The sequence below is a fragment of the Natrix helvetica genome, assembly GCF_964273705.1.
Source record: "Natrix helvetica genome assembly, chromosome: 10".
Taxonomy (NCBI): domain Eukaryota; kingdom Metazoa; phylum Chordata; class Lepidosauria; order Squamata; family Natricidae; genus Natrix; species Natrix helvetica.
Genome location: NC_138561.1, coordinates 13,296,205 through 13,315,986, shown reverse-complemented (window position 1 = coordinate 13,315,986; position 19,782 = coordinate 13,296,205). Strand labels below are relative to the sequence as shown.

At 45.8% G+C, this 19,782-nt stretch overlaps 1 protein-coding gene across 1 annotated transcript; it reads left to right on the top strand.

Annotated features, from left to right (window-relative positions):
• Positions 1–1,665: 1,665 nt before the first annotated feature.
• NRN1L (neuritin 1 like) lies at positions 1,666–14,968 on the top strand (the record flags this gene model as incomplete). The annotated part of the gene is made up of 5 exons (XM_081963102.1): positions 1,666–1,752; positions 1,972–2,239; positions 3,382–3,507; positions 9,582–9,747; positions 12,219–14,968. The coding sequence occupies 5 exons, from the start codon at positions 1,666–1,668 to the stop codon at positions 12,502–12,504; spliced, it is 933 nt and encodes a 310-aa protein (XP_081819228.1). The 3' UTR covers positions 12,505–14,968.
• Between the last annotated feature and the right edge of the window lie 4,814 nt (positions 14,969–19,782).

Below are 19,782 nucleotides of genomic sequence, written 5' to 3'. Positions count from 1 at the left end.
AGACGCTGACTATGGGAGATGCTTTATGGCACTTTGTACTGTGTTTCCCCGAAAATAAGACACGGTCTTATTTTCTTTTGAAGCACTTGGCCTTATTTTCGGGGAGGTCTTATTATTTTTGAGGTGCAGGAGGCGGTGAGCATGGCCACCTCATGGCTTCTGCTGTGTTACAATATTTTCGGGGGAGGGCTTGTTTTAGCACAGGTGCTTAAAAGGGCTTATTATCCAGGGAGGTCTTTTTTGGGGGTAAACGATATTATGTGATAAGATGCTTCCCCATCATTTTACGTCATCAAATGTTTTTTTTTTAATTTTCCAAATTTCAATTCCACAGGAGTCATAGGTCCATAGATTGTGGGTACATTCTGTAAGTTAGCCCACTTGAGGTATTTAGGTTCAAAAACTTTTGCCCTCTGACGTACCCTTTTACCCGGTTAATGGTTACAGACCCGAGAGGTTTAGTAGTATATACCCTGTTTCCCCGAAAATAAGACCTCTCTGGATAATAAGCCCAATCGGGCTATCGAGCACATGCGTTAAAATAAGCCCCCTCCAAAAACAAGCCCTCCCCGAAAATATTGCAACATAGCAACAGCCATGAGGTGACCACACTCACCGCCTCCTGCACCTCAAAAATAATAAGACCTCCCTAAAAATAAGGCCAAGTGCTTATTTCGGGGTCAAAAGAAAATAAGGCCTGTCTTATTTTCAGGGAAACACGGTAGATTAGACGAGGCTTGGTGTGTGTGTGTGTCTCCCCCCTGCACAGCACCTTGTAAATCCCCTCTGATCTCATCTGCCCATGAAAACAGCTGCTAAAGAGGTTAAGTCCTTGTCAGAGGCAAACACATCTGGGAAGGGGGAGGGGAGGGAGAGCGAGAACACCAGAAACACGCTAGCTTGAGGAGATTTCGTAGCATGCATGTCTTCCCTTCCCCAAGAGGAGATCATGGCAAATACCATTAATATTGGGACAGAGGAGACCCACGCGGCTATGCTTATATTTCTAGGTCCACCTGCAGAGTTACTGCTGGAGCGATAAACTGGGATGACGCTGGGAGCGTTTTAAGGATTAAAGAAGAGCAGTGTTTCCTTGCCAGCTGGCTTCCTATCAGGCTGGGGGCTTGAACTGCATTTCTAAGGCTGGGCTGTGTTGGCGCTCTCCTGAGAAAAGCAGAATGGGGGTGGGATGGGGTGGGGAAGCTAAGCCTTGAAGAGGTCCCTCTTTCTTTGGTGGTGGAAGATTGGCAAGCCCAATGAAAGGGCTAATTGTTGCCCAACACGGATCCTTTCCGATTGGGCTACCCTCCTGGCTATTCCCTTCCCCCACACACCATTCAGCCTTTTAGGAATTCGTTTTGCCTTCCAAAGGGATCCGATATCTTCAAATTCCCTTCTTGCGGGCACTCCCAACAAAGATTGGGTGGACAAGTGGAATAATAATCCTCAGCAGCGGTCTGTATACAATATTGCGTATCAACACCAACTCTCTCTTCAGCTACTTCTGGTACACTCTGGGCCCATAAACAGTGTTAAGTAATTAAGCTCCCCGTTAGAAGAGGGAGTATGCAGAGAAGCGTAATGAGAGTGATATGGAATAATGCGCACAAACCAGCATACAGAGACACTGAATAGTATAAAAATATAGTAGTTCACAATTTTGTCATGGACCACCAGAGATCCACGGACCATCAGTTGGTGACCGCTGCTGAGGATTATGGCCTTTATGGGGATGCTGCAAAGGGCCTAACTGTGAAAAAACGCCCTTTTTTTCCCCTGAGTGCTGTTGTAACTTTGAACGGGCACTAAACGAATTGTTGTAGATCGAGGACTGCAAGGACTTGTATTGGCTTCCTGCAGTTTATAGCCCCCACCCCACCCCTCAACCAAACTCTTACTCAAGCATCCCCACCCTCAGCTGGAGCCCCCAACTTAGCCGCTTGGCCCCTTCTCCGACCATTTCCCGCACAGCTGCCCCCGCCCCCCAACAGGCGCTCCCACGTGGTGGGCGGCCAACTTTCCCAAAGGGACGAAAGGATTCCGGGATTCCGTCCGCCCGAGGCTCCCAGCGGCGGGGCGGAGCGGAGCGGAGCCGGGGGCGGAGCGCAGCGGCCGCCTGGAGCCACCGCTCGGCGTTTCTGCAGCCCGATTCCCTCCAGAGCGGGCGGCGGCGGAGGCACCATGGGCTGCGGGGCGTCGCTGGGCGTCTGGGCGCTGCTGCTGTTCACCTTGCATTTGGGTGCGTCTGAATCCCGCGGATGGGACGGGGGGGGGGGAGATCAGACCCGAACCGGGACGGGGGAAGGGGAAAAGGAAAGAGGGAGGGAGAGGGGAAGGGGAGAGGGAAAAGGGAGTGGGAGAGGGAAAAAGAAAGGGAGAGGAAAGGGGAAGGGAGAGGGAGAAAGAAAGGGGAAGGGGAGAGGGGAGAGGGAAAGGGGAGAGGGAGAAAGAAAGGAAGAGGAAGAGAGAAAGGGAGAGGGAGAAAAAAGGGAAAGGGGAGAGGGAGAAAGAAGAGGGAGAGAGAAAAGGAGAGGGAGAAAGAAAGGGGAAGGGGAGAGGGAGAGGGGAGAGGGAGAAAGAAAGGAAGAGGGAGAAAGAAAGGGGAAGGGAGAGGGAGAAAGAAAGGGGAAGGGGAGAGGGGAGAGGGAAAGGGGAGAGGGAGAAAGAAAGGAAGAGGAAGAGAGAAAGGGAGAGGGAGAAAAAAGGGAAAGGGGAGAGGGAGAAAGAAGAGGGAGAGAGAAAAGGAGAGGGAGAAAGAAAGGGGAAGGGGAGAGGGAGAAAGAAAGGAAGAGGGAGAAAGAAAGGGGAAGGGGAGAGGGAGAGGGGAGAGGGAGAAAGAAAGGAAGAGGGAGAGAGAAAGGGAGAGGGAGGGGAAGAGAGAAAGGGGGCACGGGACGAGGACCAGGATTGGGGGGGGGGGGAGAAGGAAGGGGAGGAGAAGGGAAAAGGACCGGCACCGGGAGGCGATCTTGTCTCGGCGGGACGGCAACCAGCGCGCAAAGCGGAGTTCGGACGAGCCGCAAGGCTGCCCTGTTCAAAGCAACCGGCGGGGCCTCCATCCCAGGACTCGCACGTGGGGACGGCCAGGCTGAGGTCCTCGTTCTTTGCCGGCTGGAGGCTTAACCGGCTGTTTGCGGCGCCCCCCGAATTGCAACCTTTGCTGGAAGCAGCTTCTCTTTCCCTGCACCGGGGGGGGGGGGGGGCGGCCGGGTCGACCCAGCCAAACCGGGGCTCTGCACGGGTGGGCGGGCGGTGAGAAAAGGGGCGAAGGAAAAGGTTCCTTCGTAGGAAGCCGCAGGCGCCCCCCGAGCAGAGCTGGACCCCCGGCGAGGGGGCTTTTCCGAGGGCTTTGAAACCCCCGCCTCCTCCCCGGCGTGCCAGATCTGGAGACCCCTGGCAAGTGCCGCCTGTGGATGATGGGGCTTGGAACTCTGCGCGTCTGGAAGACCCAGCGGGCGGGGGAAGAGGTCGGAGCTTTGAGCGCGTCTCTCTCCGTCCGTCTGAACCGTCAGAGCTTCGGGACTGTTTTCCCCCCCTTCCCCCTTGGCTGGAAGTTGCAACTGTCGGCAAGACTGAGGGTTAGAGCAACGGCTTCTTCCTTCTTTCCTTCCTTTCTTTTTCTTTCTTTCCTTCTTCCTTCCATCCTTCCTCTTTCTTACTTTCTTCCATCCTTCCTTCCTCTTCCTTCTTCTTTCTTCCTTCCTTCCTCCCTCTTTCTTCCTTCCCTCCTTCTTTCATTCCTTCCTTCCTTCCCTGCCGCTACAGAATTTTCTCCTCTCTCTCTCCAATGACTTTTCCTTGCTTTTTGGCAAGTCAAACCTTTTCACCGTTCCAAAGATCCTGTAAGTTGAGGCAAGACGCCCTTCTGCTGACTTTTCAAAACTCCTTCCCCAACTGTATCGGGGAGCCCTCCAGGGTGTAGGGGCTCGATCATCTGCACCCCTCGTTGAGTCTCAGTGGCACCGGCTGCCTTCTTCTTGCTGAAAATTAGAAGCTGCTTGCTTTGGCCCCTAATTTGCCTCTGTCTCTCTGTCTCTCTCTCTGTCTTCCTCTCTCTCTCTCTGTCTTTCTCTCTTCTGTCTGTCTGTCTGTCTCTCTGTCTCTGTCTTTCTCTCTCTCTTCTCTCTGTCTCTGTCTCTCTTTCTGTCTTCCTCTCTCTGTCTTTCTGTCTGTCTGTCTGTCTCTGTCTTTCTCTCTCTCTCCTCTCTGTCTCTCTTTCTGTCTCCTCTCTCTCTCTCCCTCTCTCTCTCTTTCTGTCTCTCTCCTCTCCCTCCCTCCCTCCCCCCCTCTCTCTGTCAGGATGTTGCTTGCCAGTGGAAGAAGGAACCTCAACATGTCCTCTTCACAAACTCCTGCTCCTGTCTTTCCTTCTTTCTTAACACCCCCCTCCCCCATGCTTCCTCTTACCCCTTGCAAAACAAGGAAGGCACAATTCCGCTTGATGCTTTCCACAGATGCTCTATTGGTTGTAGTCAGTCTCCTTCCCTACCCCACCCTCTCCACCCCCCAATATCTGAGGGAAAGGATGCTCAAGATAAGGAGATTGTTTTTTCCCCACCCCATGCGCAATTTAAAAGCAAATGAGTTTTGTGCTAAAAGCTTGCTGCGGCTCAGAAAAGCCAGTTGCCTTTTAATAAAATGCATTACTATAGTATAGTCTGAGAATGTCTAGAAGACTTCACAAAGATTCTCCGTTTGGGTCCAATCCTCTGCGGGATCCTTAACAAATGATTCCGTGAATTTTTCCTCCTGCTGAAGTTGGGGATGCCTCTTATCCAGCTGGGGGAGATTTAGGTTCAGGGGATGGGTTGTGAGGTTGCTCTTCCTTAATTCAGTGAAGAATGGGATGGCAGGAAGAGGAGGAGGATTTCTTGCTTTTGAAAATAACATTATGCTTGATGTTATTATTACATTTTTACTAGAAGATACGCTAAGAGGAAAAAATGAACAGGATTGTTACGTTCAGTTGTTTAATATACTTTAATTCTAAGATTAGAGAATTAATATCAATGTCAGTGATGCTGCAAATCTTGGTGGTTATTGCATAGAGATATTTGTACCCAAACCACACATTGTTTAAGGAAAGAGGGAAAGTTCACATTTTTTAAAAAATAAAATAAAAACTTTGTAATAAAAAAAGAAAAAGAAAAGAGGCTGAGGGAGAACAAGGCTTCGGGTGAGGTGCTGGGTCGGGTTCTGCTTGCCTCTGCATGGGAGAAAGGATGACACGAGAAATGTCAGAGAAAGGTTGCTATAGTTATATTCCAGATAAAACTTTTTTCCCTTCTCTGGAGGGTGAGAAATGTGTCTAACTGGCAATTGGTCTGTGTAATACATTAGAGATCGACAGAACTACTTGTCTGCTAATACAGGTAGTCCTCAACTTACAACAGTTTGTTGAGTGACCTTTGAAAGTTACTGATGGCACTGGGGAAAAAAGTTACTCGTGACCGTTTTTCACACAACGGTTGCAGCATCCCTATGGTCACTGATCAAAATTCAGATGCTTGGCAACTGATTCATATTTATGACAGCTGCAGAGCCCCGTGCGTGCGTGTGTGTGTGTGTGTGTGTGTGTGTGTGACATGAACAGCTTTTGCGGCCTTCCAACCATCAAAGTCAGATTCACTTAACAGCCGTGTTCCTAACTCAACAACCGCGATGATTCACTTAACAACTGTGGCTGGAAATGTTGTGAAACGGGGCAAAAATCACTTAACCAATGCCTCGCTTAGCGACATAAATTGTGGTTGTAAGTCGAGGGCTACCTGTACAGCCGGTGTTGGGTGTTGCTGGAGGGCCACAGGTTTCCCAACTCCAGCTGGTACTTGTTAATTTATCCTTATCCATTGCATTGTCTCCAATGTCTGTACCACCTCGCTCCTTGCAACCATCCTCATCACCAGTCTAGAAAGAGAGTGATTGGCACAGGTGTCCCAAAATTGTGTACGTGTTTCTTGGTGTGTGAATAAAATACACCACGCCCTCCATTTTCCTCTTTTACTCATGAAGGAGAGAAAAATACAAGCTGAATGCTAAATAAAGTGGGTGAGGAGAAGAGGCCAAAAGAGTACATTTTGGTAAGGAAGCTGCAGGTATCCCAAGGTACATGATGTTATTTACCATCTGTGGTACCCAGAAGAAACCCTTTTATTTTTCTGCTCTATTTCTATTTATTTCTACTTCTATTTATTTTTCTGCTCTTTTAATCAGCTTCTTCTGCTTTACATTTTCTGGCCTCAGTTGAGCTGGGTTTCCTATATGTCTTTCAATTATTATTAGAAGTAGTACGGCATCATCAAAACATGACCGGCAATGTTAAGATAAAATTAACAATCGGTTAGATTGAAAATGTTTAATTTCCTGTTCCATTCAAAGTATTTTTTTTTAATCCAAAGGTGGGAAGGAACACCGAAGCCGTGTTGTTTTCCCATGTGGAAACATCTCTTATTTTTCCCCTGTCTTATTAAAAATCTGTTAAGAAAATTAAAAAACAAAACAAAACACGAATGAGCTCTTTAGAATCCTGATCAAGCCATTTTTCTGGAAGCCCTTATGGAATTGTAATTTCCTTCCTGCCTCGGTTTTGGGGGGAAATCATCCTTGCTTGTTTAATATCAGAGAAGATGCTAAAATCCTAATGGTTTGAAAAAAGCCTGCATTGGAATAAAAAGTCTGCCTTGCCCTATGATTTGATGATAGAATTGGCATAATTAATCCTAATGCTTCTTATCTGATGCTTTTGGTGGAGCCAGAGTTGTGCATATATGTGTCTCTGTGTGTGTATGTCTGTGTATTTAAATTCTATCTATTTAAATAAGACATGAGCTGGGTGATTGGCATTATCTAGGGATCTGAATACAAAATGCCATGTGTTTCCCTCCAGTTTCCCCCAACCTGCTGTCTTCCAAATGATCTTGAAAACTCTTGCATTGTCAGTGATTAGGATGGGTTTGTTACACAACATGTGGAAAAGGGCCTTCTTGGGGAAAGATTGGTATAGTATGGTCCAGATAAAAACTTTTCTCTGGTGAGAAATATATCCAAATGGCAGTTTGTATTTTGTTCGAATCCCTAGCACCGCGTAACAGAGTGAGCTCCCGTTACTTGTCCCAGCTTCTGCCAACCTAGCAGTTCAAAAGCATGTAAAAAATGCAAGTAGAAAAATAGGAAGCACCTTTGGTAGGAAGGTAACAGCGTTCTGTGCATCTTCGGTGTTTAGTCTTGCTGGTCACATGACCATGGAGACATCTTCGGACAGCGCTGGCTCTTTGGCTTTGAAACAGAGATGAGCATCGCCCTCTAGAGTCAGGAATGACTAGTACATATGTGCAAGGGGAAGCTTTACCTTTACCTTAGGGCAGTGGGTCTCAACTTTCTTAATGCCGCGACCCTTTAATACAGTTCCTCATGTTGTGGTGACCCCCAACCATTAAATGTGTGTTTTCTGATGGTCTTAGGCGACCCCTGTGAAAGGGTCGTTCGATCCCCAAAGGGGTCCCGACCCATAGGTTGAGAACCACTGCCTTAGGGAATGCTAGCCAGCTGCTTTATGTACAGGCAAATCCTTTGTCTTTCTAGCCTGAAAGTGGGTGCTTTCCCTCCCTCTGAGGGCTCCTTTATTTTGTTGAGGGTGCATTTCAGTGATAGGACAGGTTCAAAGCAACAAAACAAATGAATTCAGCCCACAATGTTGGGTATCCTACTTCAGTTAAATTTCCACATAAGGTTAAACCACATTGCGATTAGGGCATCATGCAGACCCAGTTTTGATCATTTGAATATCAGGCTTTGTATGATGCATGAATTTGGGAATTCAGATTCCTCCTGGGTAGTTTAACTTTCTTGTTGAAAAGTTGTCCTTGGTATTTAAGCTCAAAGTCAGTCTCTCTTGCAGAGCTTTTTAGGAGCTGTCCAGAGTTCTGAAGTCCTAGTTTTCTTTGTCTTTTAAAATCACCTTCTTGCGTTCTAGCTTTTAGTGTCTTGGATAACAGAAATCCTGGTGAATATTTGCTTATACCCAGATGAGCCACTAAGGGTTTTTATACATCAAACATTTTTTTAAATGCCTTTTGAGTTAATTTTGACTTCTAATGACTGACTGAACTAGTCCTTGCCAGTTTTCGTGGCAACTTCCCAGAAGTGGCTTGCCATAATGCCATTGCCTGCTTTGTAGAACTGAGAGCGAGTGACTGGCCCAAATTAACTCAGCTGGCTTTGTACCTCTGGCAGGACTAAAACTCAGTCTCCTGGTTTCTAGCCTAGAACCTCAACTCCTACACCAAACTGGTTCTCCATGTCAAAACCAGCATCCTAAATTTTACACACCGTTAAATAAGCAACCATATCAAACAGTCTTAAGGTGCTGCTCTCAGTTGTTCAGAAATCAAACCCGGCTATATATGCAAAATATTTAAACTAAGGAAAACCAGAACATACAGTTAATTGCTTCTTTTCTGGCTCTCTAATAGAACTTATTTCATCAGTATTGGATTGCCCCTTTACAAATGCTCTTCAGGAAATACAGAAAATTGTCTTATCATTTTTGGAATAATCATTACCATTATCCAATGCCTAAACATTTCAATAGAAAGAGGCCAGGGGTGAAACAAGTACCCTTTCGACATGAAGTACATGCTTCACCTCTAGGCAATGATCCTTTGCTGTTGTATTAACTTAGCTAAAAATACAAAGCTTTGTACCAGCCTAAATTTATCTCCAGTGCTGAGATTTAGAGAAAGATGAAAGTGCTTCAGGATACTTTAGAATTCTTGAATAGCAATAGCTTTTGAAGCTATCCCGAAATATATTTTTTAATTTTATGAGGTGTTTTGTCTCTTAAGTTTTCAACTTGCCACTCTGGCCTATAACGGCAAGCAGTGCTCTGCTGGCTATATGATGTATGCTATCCTCTAAGACCTGATCCTCAGGGATGGGGTGGCTCAGTGGCTAAGATGCTGAGCTCGTCAATCAGAAAAGTCGGCAGTTAAATCCCTAGCGCCGCGTAACGGAGTGAGCTCCCGTTACTTGCCCCAGCTTCTGCCAACCCAGCAATTTGAAAGCATGTAAAACTGCAAGTAGAAAAATAGGGACTTCTTTTGGTGGGAAGGTAACAGCGTTCTGTGTGCCTTCGGCATTTAGTCATGCCGGCCACATGACCACAGAGACGTCTTCGGACAGTGCTGGCTCTTTGGCTTTGAAACTGAGATGAGCACTGCCCTCTAGAGTCAGGAACGATTAGCACATATGTGCGAGTGGAACCTTTATCTTTACCTTATCCTCTAAGACAGGAGTCTCCAACCTTAACAACTTTAAGGCTGATGGGCTTCAACTCTGGTGGACTTCAAGCCTGTTGGACTTCAATACTGTGAGTTGAAGTTCTCCAGGCTTAAAGTTGCCAAGGTGGAGGCCCCTGCTCTAAGACACATTCCGGGAAAGTTTAACTATGATTCCATCACCCCATCCTGCATGCTTCCCAGGGATTATGGGGATTATAGTCCTACACAACTATCAAGTTGTGAGCTTGGGAAAGCTATTGAAGACAACACGGTCTAAATATCTCAATTTCAACTTCATTGCAGTGCTGGTGGGGCAGCCAGTGAATGCGGCTGGCTGGAAGTGCAACACTATCTATAAGGGGTTTGCCGAGTGCCTGGTTAGCCTTGGCGACAGCATGGCTCAAAATGTTCAGAAGGATACGGAGGATGACACCATCCAGGATCAAGAGGAGTTGAACACCATCTGTAGGTGAGTGCAGGTCCATCGTTTCAGGCACCCATCAGTAGTCAAGTTATTATGGAGCTGCCTCAAAAGTTTGCGAGAAGATTCCTCAAGCTATTCATCCATCTGAATTGGTATGTCCGACTTCAGCTTTCCCAAGTCTGATACTTCAGCACAGAACTTTAAAAATAGGAAGACTGGTTTTGAGAAAGAGACCAAGCAAACCCCTTGTTTTTCCCCAGCGATGAACCCAAAGGTCACCTATAAGTCTAAGGAAGGTAACACTGCCTTCCAAACGTTGGACTTCAGGACCATCTAGACCCCAGAACTGCAATGCTCAGTTTACCCGCCTCCACCTCTTAAAGATCAGATGAAAAGATTGGGTTAAAATATTGCACAAGTGAAGGTTTATTATTTGTTGAATAAGCCTTCAACAGTTTCATATGTTGCAAAGCCATTAACCATAGATTGCAAACTGCAAAGGATGATATGGTACAAACTAAGCAAATCATTTTGTGGCTAAGCATGATTTGGGAATCCAGCCTAAAGCTCTTTGCATAATACTTAGTCAACCAAGCAAAGTTAAGGAAACAATCTATCTACGGTATAAATAAATGGCTGTGTGCATGTATGTTCCAGCATAATTCTGGAACGCCTCGAGCAATTTCAACCAAACTTGGTACTCAGATGAGTTACTCACTGGAAACAAATATTGTGGTGGTAAGACACCCCTACACCTCTCGAGGGGGGGGGGGGGTTCTGTTCTGTTAAGATACAGTCTGTTGTGCCTTAAAATGGCTTCTACTGTACTGCCGTACAATGGGATCTACGGTACAGCGCAATGGAGTTGCCATGGTAACGGCTTCACAGTACTCCACAAGGGGGCTCCCTCTGGTAAGGGGGAAAATCCAACATTAGAAATTACGTTTGGTCTGGATATTTTCCCCCTATCAATAAATACCCGGGCAATGCGGGGTTATCGGCTAGTAGCTAATAAAATATATGCACCAGAACAGCCACTTCCAAGGAACTGTTGGATGATATTGCTCCCTGAATGCAGACATGGTTTCTTTGAGTTTTCATGTGACACACTAAATCCCGTATGATCTGTCCCAGGTCCTGTATGGATTTACCTGAGGTTTGTTTTCCACCAGCAGTCCTACTGATAATTTTCATTTGACGCAAAATTGACTTAGATTTTGCTTAGGTAAATTTGAAGATTAAGATCCACCACTCAGCATCTGAATTTCAAAGATGGGCCTGAGAGGCCACCTGTGGCCTTTTGAAAGTTTTTAATGATGGCAGCAGGTGAGGCATTTGCAAATTGCTCTGGTGTTCACACGCATTGATGTACAGAACATCCGACAACCCTCCTCATATAGTTGGTGTCAGGGAAGAGGTGCGTGCATTTGTAGGAGTTGCCTCTTCATAATTAAGATGATGAAAATCCTGAGCAAGCATAATACTTCATGTCCTCCCAATGCAGTCTTAATACATCTTGTTAAGTAAGTAAGCTCCCCGTTAGGAGAGCGAGTGTGCAGAGAAGCGTAATGAGAGTGGTATGGATGAACACGCACAAACCAGCATACAGGGACACTGAATAGTATAAAATATAGTAGTTTACTATGTGGAAATATAGAGGTATTCAGAGTCCGGTTAACAGTCCAAGTCATACATGGCTCAGTCATTCAGTTATCAAATAGTCAGTCTAGCACACAAAATAGCTAACAGTAGCAAACCACAGTACCTCACAATACTGCGTCTAAGAAACAGAGAGCTAACAGTCATTCTGGCTCCCTTTTATGGCTGCTTGAGGTAAACAACCAATTACATCTCTTTAGCATTTAAAGTAACAGATACATTTGTTACAATCATAGCTTATATACATTGCCAGGCCAAGCCTAGGGTTACATCCCTAACACATCCATGAAGATCAGAGCAGAACATTAGAATGAAATACAGGGAAATGCCATGCAAATTGAATTTTTAGATGGCTATGCTAGTCTACAGCCCGTAGTTACAGTAATACAATTGTTTCTTCTTACTGGTGTTCCCTTTGTGACCTTTGCCAATGCTACCTTCTGATGCTTGTAGTCAAGTAGCCAAGGCTGTTTCTAACACTAGCCCCTTCTTGGGGGGGGGGACCCAAACTAAAATAGAAGGGAATGTTGTGTAACCATTGATCCATACAAATAGAATCATGCTCCCACTTTGTTTTCTATGGCTTCAGCATAAATTGAGTTTAAGAGCCGAGGTGGCGCAGTGGTTAGAGTTCAGTACTGCAGGTTACTTCAGCTGTCTGCTAGCTGCAGTTCAGCAGTTCAAATCTCACCGGCTCAAGGTTGACTCAGCTTTCCATCCTTCCGAGGTTGGTAAAATGAGGACCCAGATTGTTGACTCTGTAAACCGCTTAGACAGGGCTGTAAAAGCACTATGAAGCGGTATGTAAGTCTAAGTGCTATTGCTATTAATCCTCACTGAGCCTTCTCTTCCTACAGGTCCTGGGATGACTTCCATGCCTGTGCCACCAAGGTTTTGTCCAATTGCCCTGAAGAGGCAGCCAACATCTGGGAGTCCCTTCGGCAAGAGTCCCGAAAGATCCAGTTCCAAGGCAACCTACATGACCTCTGCAGCTCACGAGCCCAGCTGGCTGGTGATGGGAAGGCTTTACGTGTAGATGAGACCAACCAAGAGACTTTGCGGGGGGCAGCTTCCCTTCTCTGGCCCAGCCTCATGGGTAGATTGACTCTTGTAGCTCTTGTGGCTCTGGTACCCTTTGCTTAGTCTAGGAACAGTGGAAAAGCCCTTCCCTCCTCTATTGTCCATCACAGTATGGACTGGGGACCTTGTTCTGCTTCTGTCTAAGGAATATTGTCAAGCTTAGGGGTTGATGGCAATGCCTGTTGTGTCCTGATTACAGGGCATCTGGTCTCTTATGTAGGAGGACAGGAGGTGATGGGGCTTGCCTGCCTGGAACCTGCCTAGGTCGAATCACATCAGGTGTATGTATTTAGTCCATTTATTCTCTCAACCTATGACTCAAGGCAGCACACAATCTAAACAACACTATAATGTACATGTAATTAAATGCAATACAAGTCACACTAGAGGCAATATAATAACTAAGCACAACCAACATGGACTGGTCCAGAAGACCTCCTGACCCAATGTCTGGGGAGAAAAGAAGTCCTCAAAACCTAACTAATAGTAGGGAGGGGCGAGTCATCCAGATCTTGGGGGAATACTATTCCATAGGGCAAGTGCAATAACAGTGAAGCAATGACATCCATCAGATGTCATTGCATAAGTGATGGGAATTGGAGCATGCCAACTCTCTTCAATCTTACTGGAGATGCCAAAATAATCGGAGAGAGGGGATCTCACAAAAACCCGGCTCTATCATGAAAAGCTTAAAAGCGATAACCAGCACCTTCAATTGTATCTAGAAGCTCACCGGCAACCAATACAGCTCACAAAGTAGATGTGTTAGTTGGGAATATAAGCTACATTCATGGCTGTGTCCACTGCTGCATTCTGGACCAGTGGTAGCTTCTACGTGATCTTCAAGAGTCAGTACCACGTGGGTTGCGTGGCAGAAATCCAGAAAGGAGGTAGCCAAGGCGTGGCCATGAATAGGACCCCCCAATTCAGGCTTGGTTGCAATTGTTGCACAAATGAACGGACAAAAGAACCCTGAGCCATGGCTACCACCGCCTGCTCTCTAAGCAGGAGTTGTGAGTTTGAGACGTTCCCCAAATCATGCAGAAGAAGAGATGGAAAAGTCTAAAAAATCCATAGTCCCTTCATCATACAAAGATTGAACCTAAATCTGTTCCTCCCCATCCACAACTCCTACAGCCTACAGATATTGACCTGGAACCTAGGTGGCATGAAGCACAACCTTTGAATGTGCTAGAGGTGCACCTTACACGTATTAATCATGGAAGCTGCCTCATACTAGGAGTTGCAGGTTCCAATCCCAGGTCTCTATCTGGTCTCATCCTTCTATCTTCTGTGCTTAATGTTTCTCACCCTCTTCTCCTTCGTCCTGGACTGGGCTATGAGACCCTCTCCCTTGGTCATGTCCATATGGATTGGTGGAAGGCAAAGCTTTCCCTCGAAAGAGTAGGGATTAATTCCAGAACACGCTCCATGCCAAGCAGGTGTGGGCTCACCACCATGACCCTACTCAAGAGAACTTTTCTCAAAGGTGCTCAAATGTGTTCCAATGTTCCACAGTCCTTGTGTCCCACGTTCTTGGCAGTATCTCATTAGGAGAGTCAACCTGGGCCAGGTGAGATGACATGGAGGTGTGGTGATCCTCAATAGAGCTCAGCCACTTCAGTCTGTGCGCTAATCACAGAGGTGGGTTCCTACCGGTTTGGACCGGTTCAGCCGAATAGTAGTAGTAACTCAGCCGGACATGTGACCAAACTGGTTCTATCTTTGGCCGCGCCATCTTGATTTTCTGTTCTGCATGTGCACAGAACAATCTTCATTGAAAAATGTAATTTCCCCCCTCTTTTAATGTTGTGAAACGAGCGTGCGAGCGCAAAATTTTTCGGCCGCCGAATCGGTAGTAATGCTGGCAGGAACCCACCCCTGACTAGTCAATAAGTATGCCCTGACATTTGTTTGGTTGCTACTTTATTTGGTGGCTTTCCCAGCTCCTCTGTTCAAGAAGACAGCATCTGTAGTTGTTTCTTCTTCTTCTTTTGTGGAAAGCCATTATTTTATTTCTGCCCACTTGGTACTTTTATGTTTCCCGTTGGGTTCTCCCATGTTTGGCCACCGTGAAGGCAAAATGAATCCAGTGCTGTTTGTGTGTTTGTGCATTTTTTTAAAAAAAAAAAGATTTCCCCCCCCCCCCAGACCTCCTCCCTCCCCACTGGACATAGCTAGTTGGGAGCCTCACTTGTATGGTTGATGACTGCAGAGCTTGTCCACTGAGCTTGCGACCAATCAGAGGGTGCATGCAATATTTGTAGCACTGCTGTTTGCAAGCCTAATTTTGACCATTCTGCATTCTCCGTTTCCTTACTGACACGGGGCAATTATGAAACTATGGGTGAAATGGGATAGTCTTCACTGTTTTGTTGGCCAAAAAAATCTTTTTGGGAAGAGCAGGTGCAAAGGTATCTTGTCAGCCTGGCCTGTCTTTCTTACAAAGACATGTCCATGTGTTGTCACTCCTCACTGGATTAGAGAGAAATCCTCAGCTCTTGTCCATTCATATCTGCTGTTTAAATGTGTATCTATATTTCTATTAAAAGGCATTTTTGCATTTCTTCTGTCTTGCCCTGGGTGTTGTGAACTGCCAGCAGAGCTGGCAGGAGATTAGGACAGTGAGAAGGTTGGGGAGTAACATGGGCAGATCTGGAGTTCGGGGAAGGCTCTGACGAGGGCTCTGACGAGGGCTCTGTGTCAGAGGCAGAGAGGGCCAGAGCTGTCTGACAGTTATCAGCTGCCTTCAGAGTCAGACATCAGTGAGGCAGACAAACAGCTGCAGCCTGTTCCCAATGTGTGTACATGTGCAGAGTTCCCAGACAAAGGGACTAGCTAAAGAACAGAGGTCGATTTGGGAGTAAGGCCACAGGTGGACGATGAATGGCCCCTCCCAGAGGAAATAAAAGAGGAGTAAAAGGGGGTGGAGTTTGCAGGAGACAATTAGTTCGCTTCATTGGTTCGTGACTCTCCAAGACTCCTTGCCAAGTTTTGCAGATATCGGCCTGTCAGCTCTCCAAGCCAGATAAGGTCTGTGACTGTAAATCCTCCCTGGAAAGGCTTTGCTGGATGTGAATGATCAGAATTCACAGTCAATTAATAAAAGGGGTTTTTGTCGGAACAAGGAGTTTGCTTCATGCTCTTAGGAAGCCTCGGTCAGAACACACGTCTGCGCACAACACTTCATACACTTCACTTTGTGCACCATACTGCCAATCTTAATTTTTTTGCTTAGGAGCATACAAAAAAAATTGCATTTTTCAAACATTAGAAAATTCAGCAAAGCTAGCATTGATCCCATGGTCAGTTTGCTTTCTCTCTTTTGCTCTTGACATAGCAAAGAAAAAAGAAAAAGAAAAAACCGGAGATCCTATCCTTCCTCCTGTTTCCAATTTCATGATCTCAATCTTGTACTTACAACCAAAACCACATCAGTCAATAACTGGGAGATACCAGCAAGCTTGGGGGAAGCCCAAAGTTTGCAACACACACAAAAAGAGGCTTTGAGTTGAGTGAAGAACTTTAAGGGAGGAATGCAGCATGTAATCTGCATCCTTAGTTGGTAGATTCTGGAGAAAGAAGGAAAGTGCATCTCAGATAAGTTGCACAGGAAGTTGCTTCACTGTGAGTCCATCTAGTGCCAAATCAAGCCCATCAAACCCTTAAGCCGTGGTGGCACAGTGGTTAGAATACAGTACTGCAGGCTACTTCTGCTGACTGCCGGCTGCCTGCAATTTGGCAGTTCAAATCTCACCAGGCTCAAAGTTAACTCAGCCTTCCATCCTTCCGAGGTAGGTAAAACGAGGACCCAAAATTATTGGGGACAATATGCTGACTCTGTAAGCTGCTTAAAGAGGGCTATAAAGCACGTAAAGTGGTATATAAGTCTAAGTACTATTGCTAGCATCGTCTATATTATTTGCAAATAGCTCTCTGGTGGTGCAGTGGTTAGAATGCAGTATTGTAGGCTAACTCTGCCCACAGTCTGGAGTTTGATCCTGATGGGGTTCAAGGTTGACTCAGCCTTCCATCCTTCTGAGGTTGGCAAAATGAGGACCCAGATTATTGGGGGCAATAGGCTGATGTTGTAAACCACTGTTTACAACAAGCACGGTCATTGAACCAGGTTTTGGTGCTTTTGGCAAAAATTGCTCTCATCAGAAAAGAGGACTTTGGACCACTGTGCTTCATTAAGACCAGGGATGCTGACTTCATTTTCCAGCTGCTCACACTGCCAAAAGCACCAAAATCTGGTTCAACAGGACTTGAACTATCTTGTTTTGCATGTAATGAGTCTTATCTCATATATTAGTTTCACCTTTTAAGTTGCATTACTGAAATAAATGAACTTTTGCGTGATATTCTAATTTTTCAAGTTTCACCTGTAAGTCTAGGTGCTATTGCTAGGCAGGACTCGTTCCAGAGGTGGTATTCAGCTGGATCTCTCTGGTTTGGGTGAACCCATAGCGGTGGCTGCAGGAGGCTCCTCCCACCCACCCTGATGTTATGCGCAAGCCATGCACATGCGCAGAAGGTGGCGTGCACGTAAAGATGCAGCGTGCCCACACTTACATTTGCGGACCAGTAGGGAAGGCAAGTGAATCCTACAGCTGACTCTTTCCCAGCTACATCTGAGTCTGAGGGACCCAAGGGAGCATGATCATGCATGGAACAGCTTTCAGAATGGCATGTCCATCGTGGAAAACTCTACATTTTGTAAATTTGGATCTTGAGTCCTGAAGATCTTGTAGGTCACACATTTTAGCAAGTCTCATACGGTCAACATGGTTTCCTGAGAAAGCTACTCTTCACGGTGGCTAGAATAAGGACCTCCGTTTGCTGAACTGTAAGTATGAGAACGCCGTAAGCTGCACCTCCCATCAGTCATTTACGGTGAGAAATGAAGGAGAATTCTGGAGAAGCCACTCACCCATGCATTATGTAGGGATGGGAGACACAGCAGAAGAACATCTGTGCTAAACCTCTTTTAAAAGGTCCTTGCCCCCCTTTCTACTCTGGAATGCAGGGCACAAAGAATGCCATTCTAGCACTGATTTGCAAGGGAGGGCAAAAGTTAACTCGCAGATGCCTTCCTCCCCATCCGGGTATTAACAGTTTGGCTTAGTTTCTTGCCTGGTGCTACCATTGCTCCCTTCCATAATTTAATTAATCTCCCTATTTGCTTAAAACCTTAACACCTGTCTTGGTCCAATTAAATCCATGCCTTTGGTCTGCAGCCATGCTGCTCATTTCCAAGCACCTTCTGGGCGTGAGAGGGGTTTTTTTGTTGTTGTTGTTGCTGGTGTTGTTTGCCATCCGTTATAACAAGAATCTCAAGTTTTATTGTCACTGATGATGAGTTAGTTTGGAGGGCGTTGAGCACCTCACGGAAATAATCAAACTGAGTCGAAAGCATCTTTCTCTTTTTATGGCTCAGGATACCTGCTTAACTCTGTCGAAGGTAAATCTTATTTACAGGATGTTTCCCTTTCTAAATGGATGGCTGCATTTCTCCCAGTAGAATATTGCAAAATTTATTGATGCGTTCAGATGTAAACACCTGAATTAGACGGAGCATATATACAGGTATTGTTGTAAACTTAAGAGCGAGCCTCATAAACTCGGTTGTGAGGTTTTAATGGAGCAGGGAGTAAGTATTTGGGATGCGTATTTTTTTCATTCCCTTTCTTAATCGTAAAGTTGGCTTCCCTTGGATACAAAATTAGAAAAGCAATCAACACGGAGGGGTTGCCTATGGAATCTGGCTTGGGAATCAGCTGATTCTCTCCAAAAATTAATCCCCCCACTGGAAAACAATGCAAGCCATCTATTATTTCAACAATCTAAGCAATAAAAATATTGTGATATGGTATCAATAGTGAATTTAGAGTAGCCGTTTAGAGAAATGGTTTCTTCTGCATCCTTGGGATGTTAATACTTTCTCCCTGATAATTTGGGCTAAGAGGCAGCTCCTTGTACCCTGTTTCCCCGAAAATAAGATCCAACTGGAAAATAAGCCCTAGCATGATTTTTAGGATGCTCGTAATATAAGCCCTACCCCCCAAAATAAGCCCCAGTTAAGATTGTCAGCAACGGAGGCGTTTAGTACTATATTCCCATCAAAATAACATCTAATCAGAAAATTAGCCACAATGCGTCTTTTGGAGCAACAATTAATATAAGACCCAGTCTTATTTTGGGGAAAACACGGTAGCTCATCCTATGGAGCAGGGCTCTCCAAACATGGTGACTTTAAGACTTGTGGACTTCAACTCCCTAAATTCTTGGAGTTGAAGTCTACAGGTTTTACATTGGTCAGGTTTGGAGAGCCCTGCTCTAGAGACAAATGCAAGGCACTTGCCTTCTTCTAAGCAAGCTTAGGTAGAGACAAGATAGAGTTCTTCTCCCTTCTTTCCACTTATGGAAACCATGCATAAAGGCAGTTGGACTACCAACGGCACAGCATCTGGGCCACTGGTACAAAATACTGTATTTGCAATCCTAGCAGAGAAAAGCCCAGTGTTAAAAAAAGCGATCCCTGCAATCGTATTCATGCTGTGCTTTGTGTAGACCTGAAGAATAGAATAGAATAGCAGAGTTGGAAGGGACCTTGGAGGTCTTCTAGTCCAACCCCCTGCTGAAGCCGGAAACCCTATACTGTTTCAGACAAATGGCTATCCAACATCTTCTTAAAAACTTCCAGTGTTGGGGCATTCACAACTTCTGATTAATTGTTCTAACTGTCAGGAAGTTTCTCCTCAGTTCTAAGTTGCTTCTCTCCTTGATCAGTTTCCACCCATTGCTTCTTGTTCTACCCTCAGGTGCTTTGGGGAATAGCTCCCTCTTCTTTGTGACAGCCCCTGAGATACTGGAACACTGCTATCATGTCTCCCCTCGTCCTTCTTTCTATTAAACTAGACATACCCAGTTCCTGCAACCGTTCCTCATATGTTTTAGCCTCCAGTCCCCTAATCATCTTTGTTGCTCTTCTCTGCACTCTTTCTACAGTCTCCACATCTTTCTTTACATTGTGGCGACCAAAACTGAATGCCGTATTCCAAGTGTGGCCTTACCAAGGCATCACAAAGTGGTATTAACACTTCACATGATCTTGATTCTATCCCTCTGTTTATGCAGCCTAGAACATGAAGGACCACACTGGCAGTCCCAGAAACACCCAGGTAAGAGGTCAGATGCAGTAGGAGCATCCAGGTTGAGCCAAGGGGGTTTCGTGTTGCTTGATTGCCTGACAAACTGCCCACCAATCCTTGGCTGTCACCAGCTGGCAGTCTTTCGGTCCGAATGTGTGAGAAGGTATGGAGTTGCAAGATGATCCCT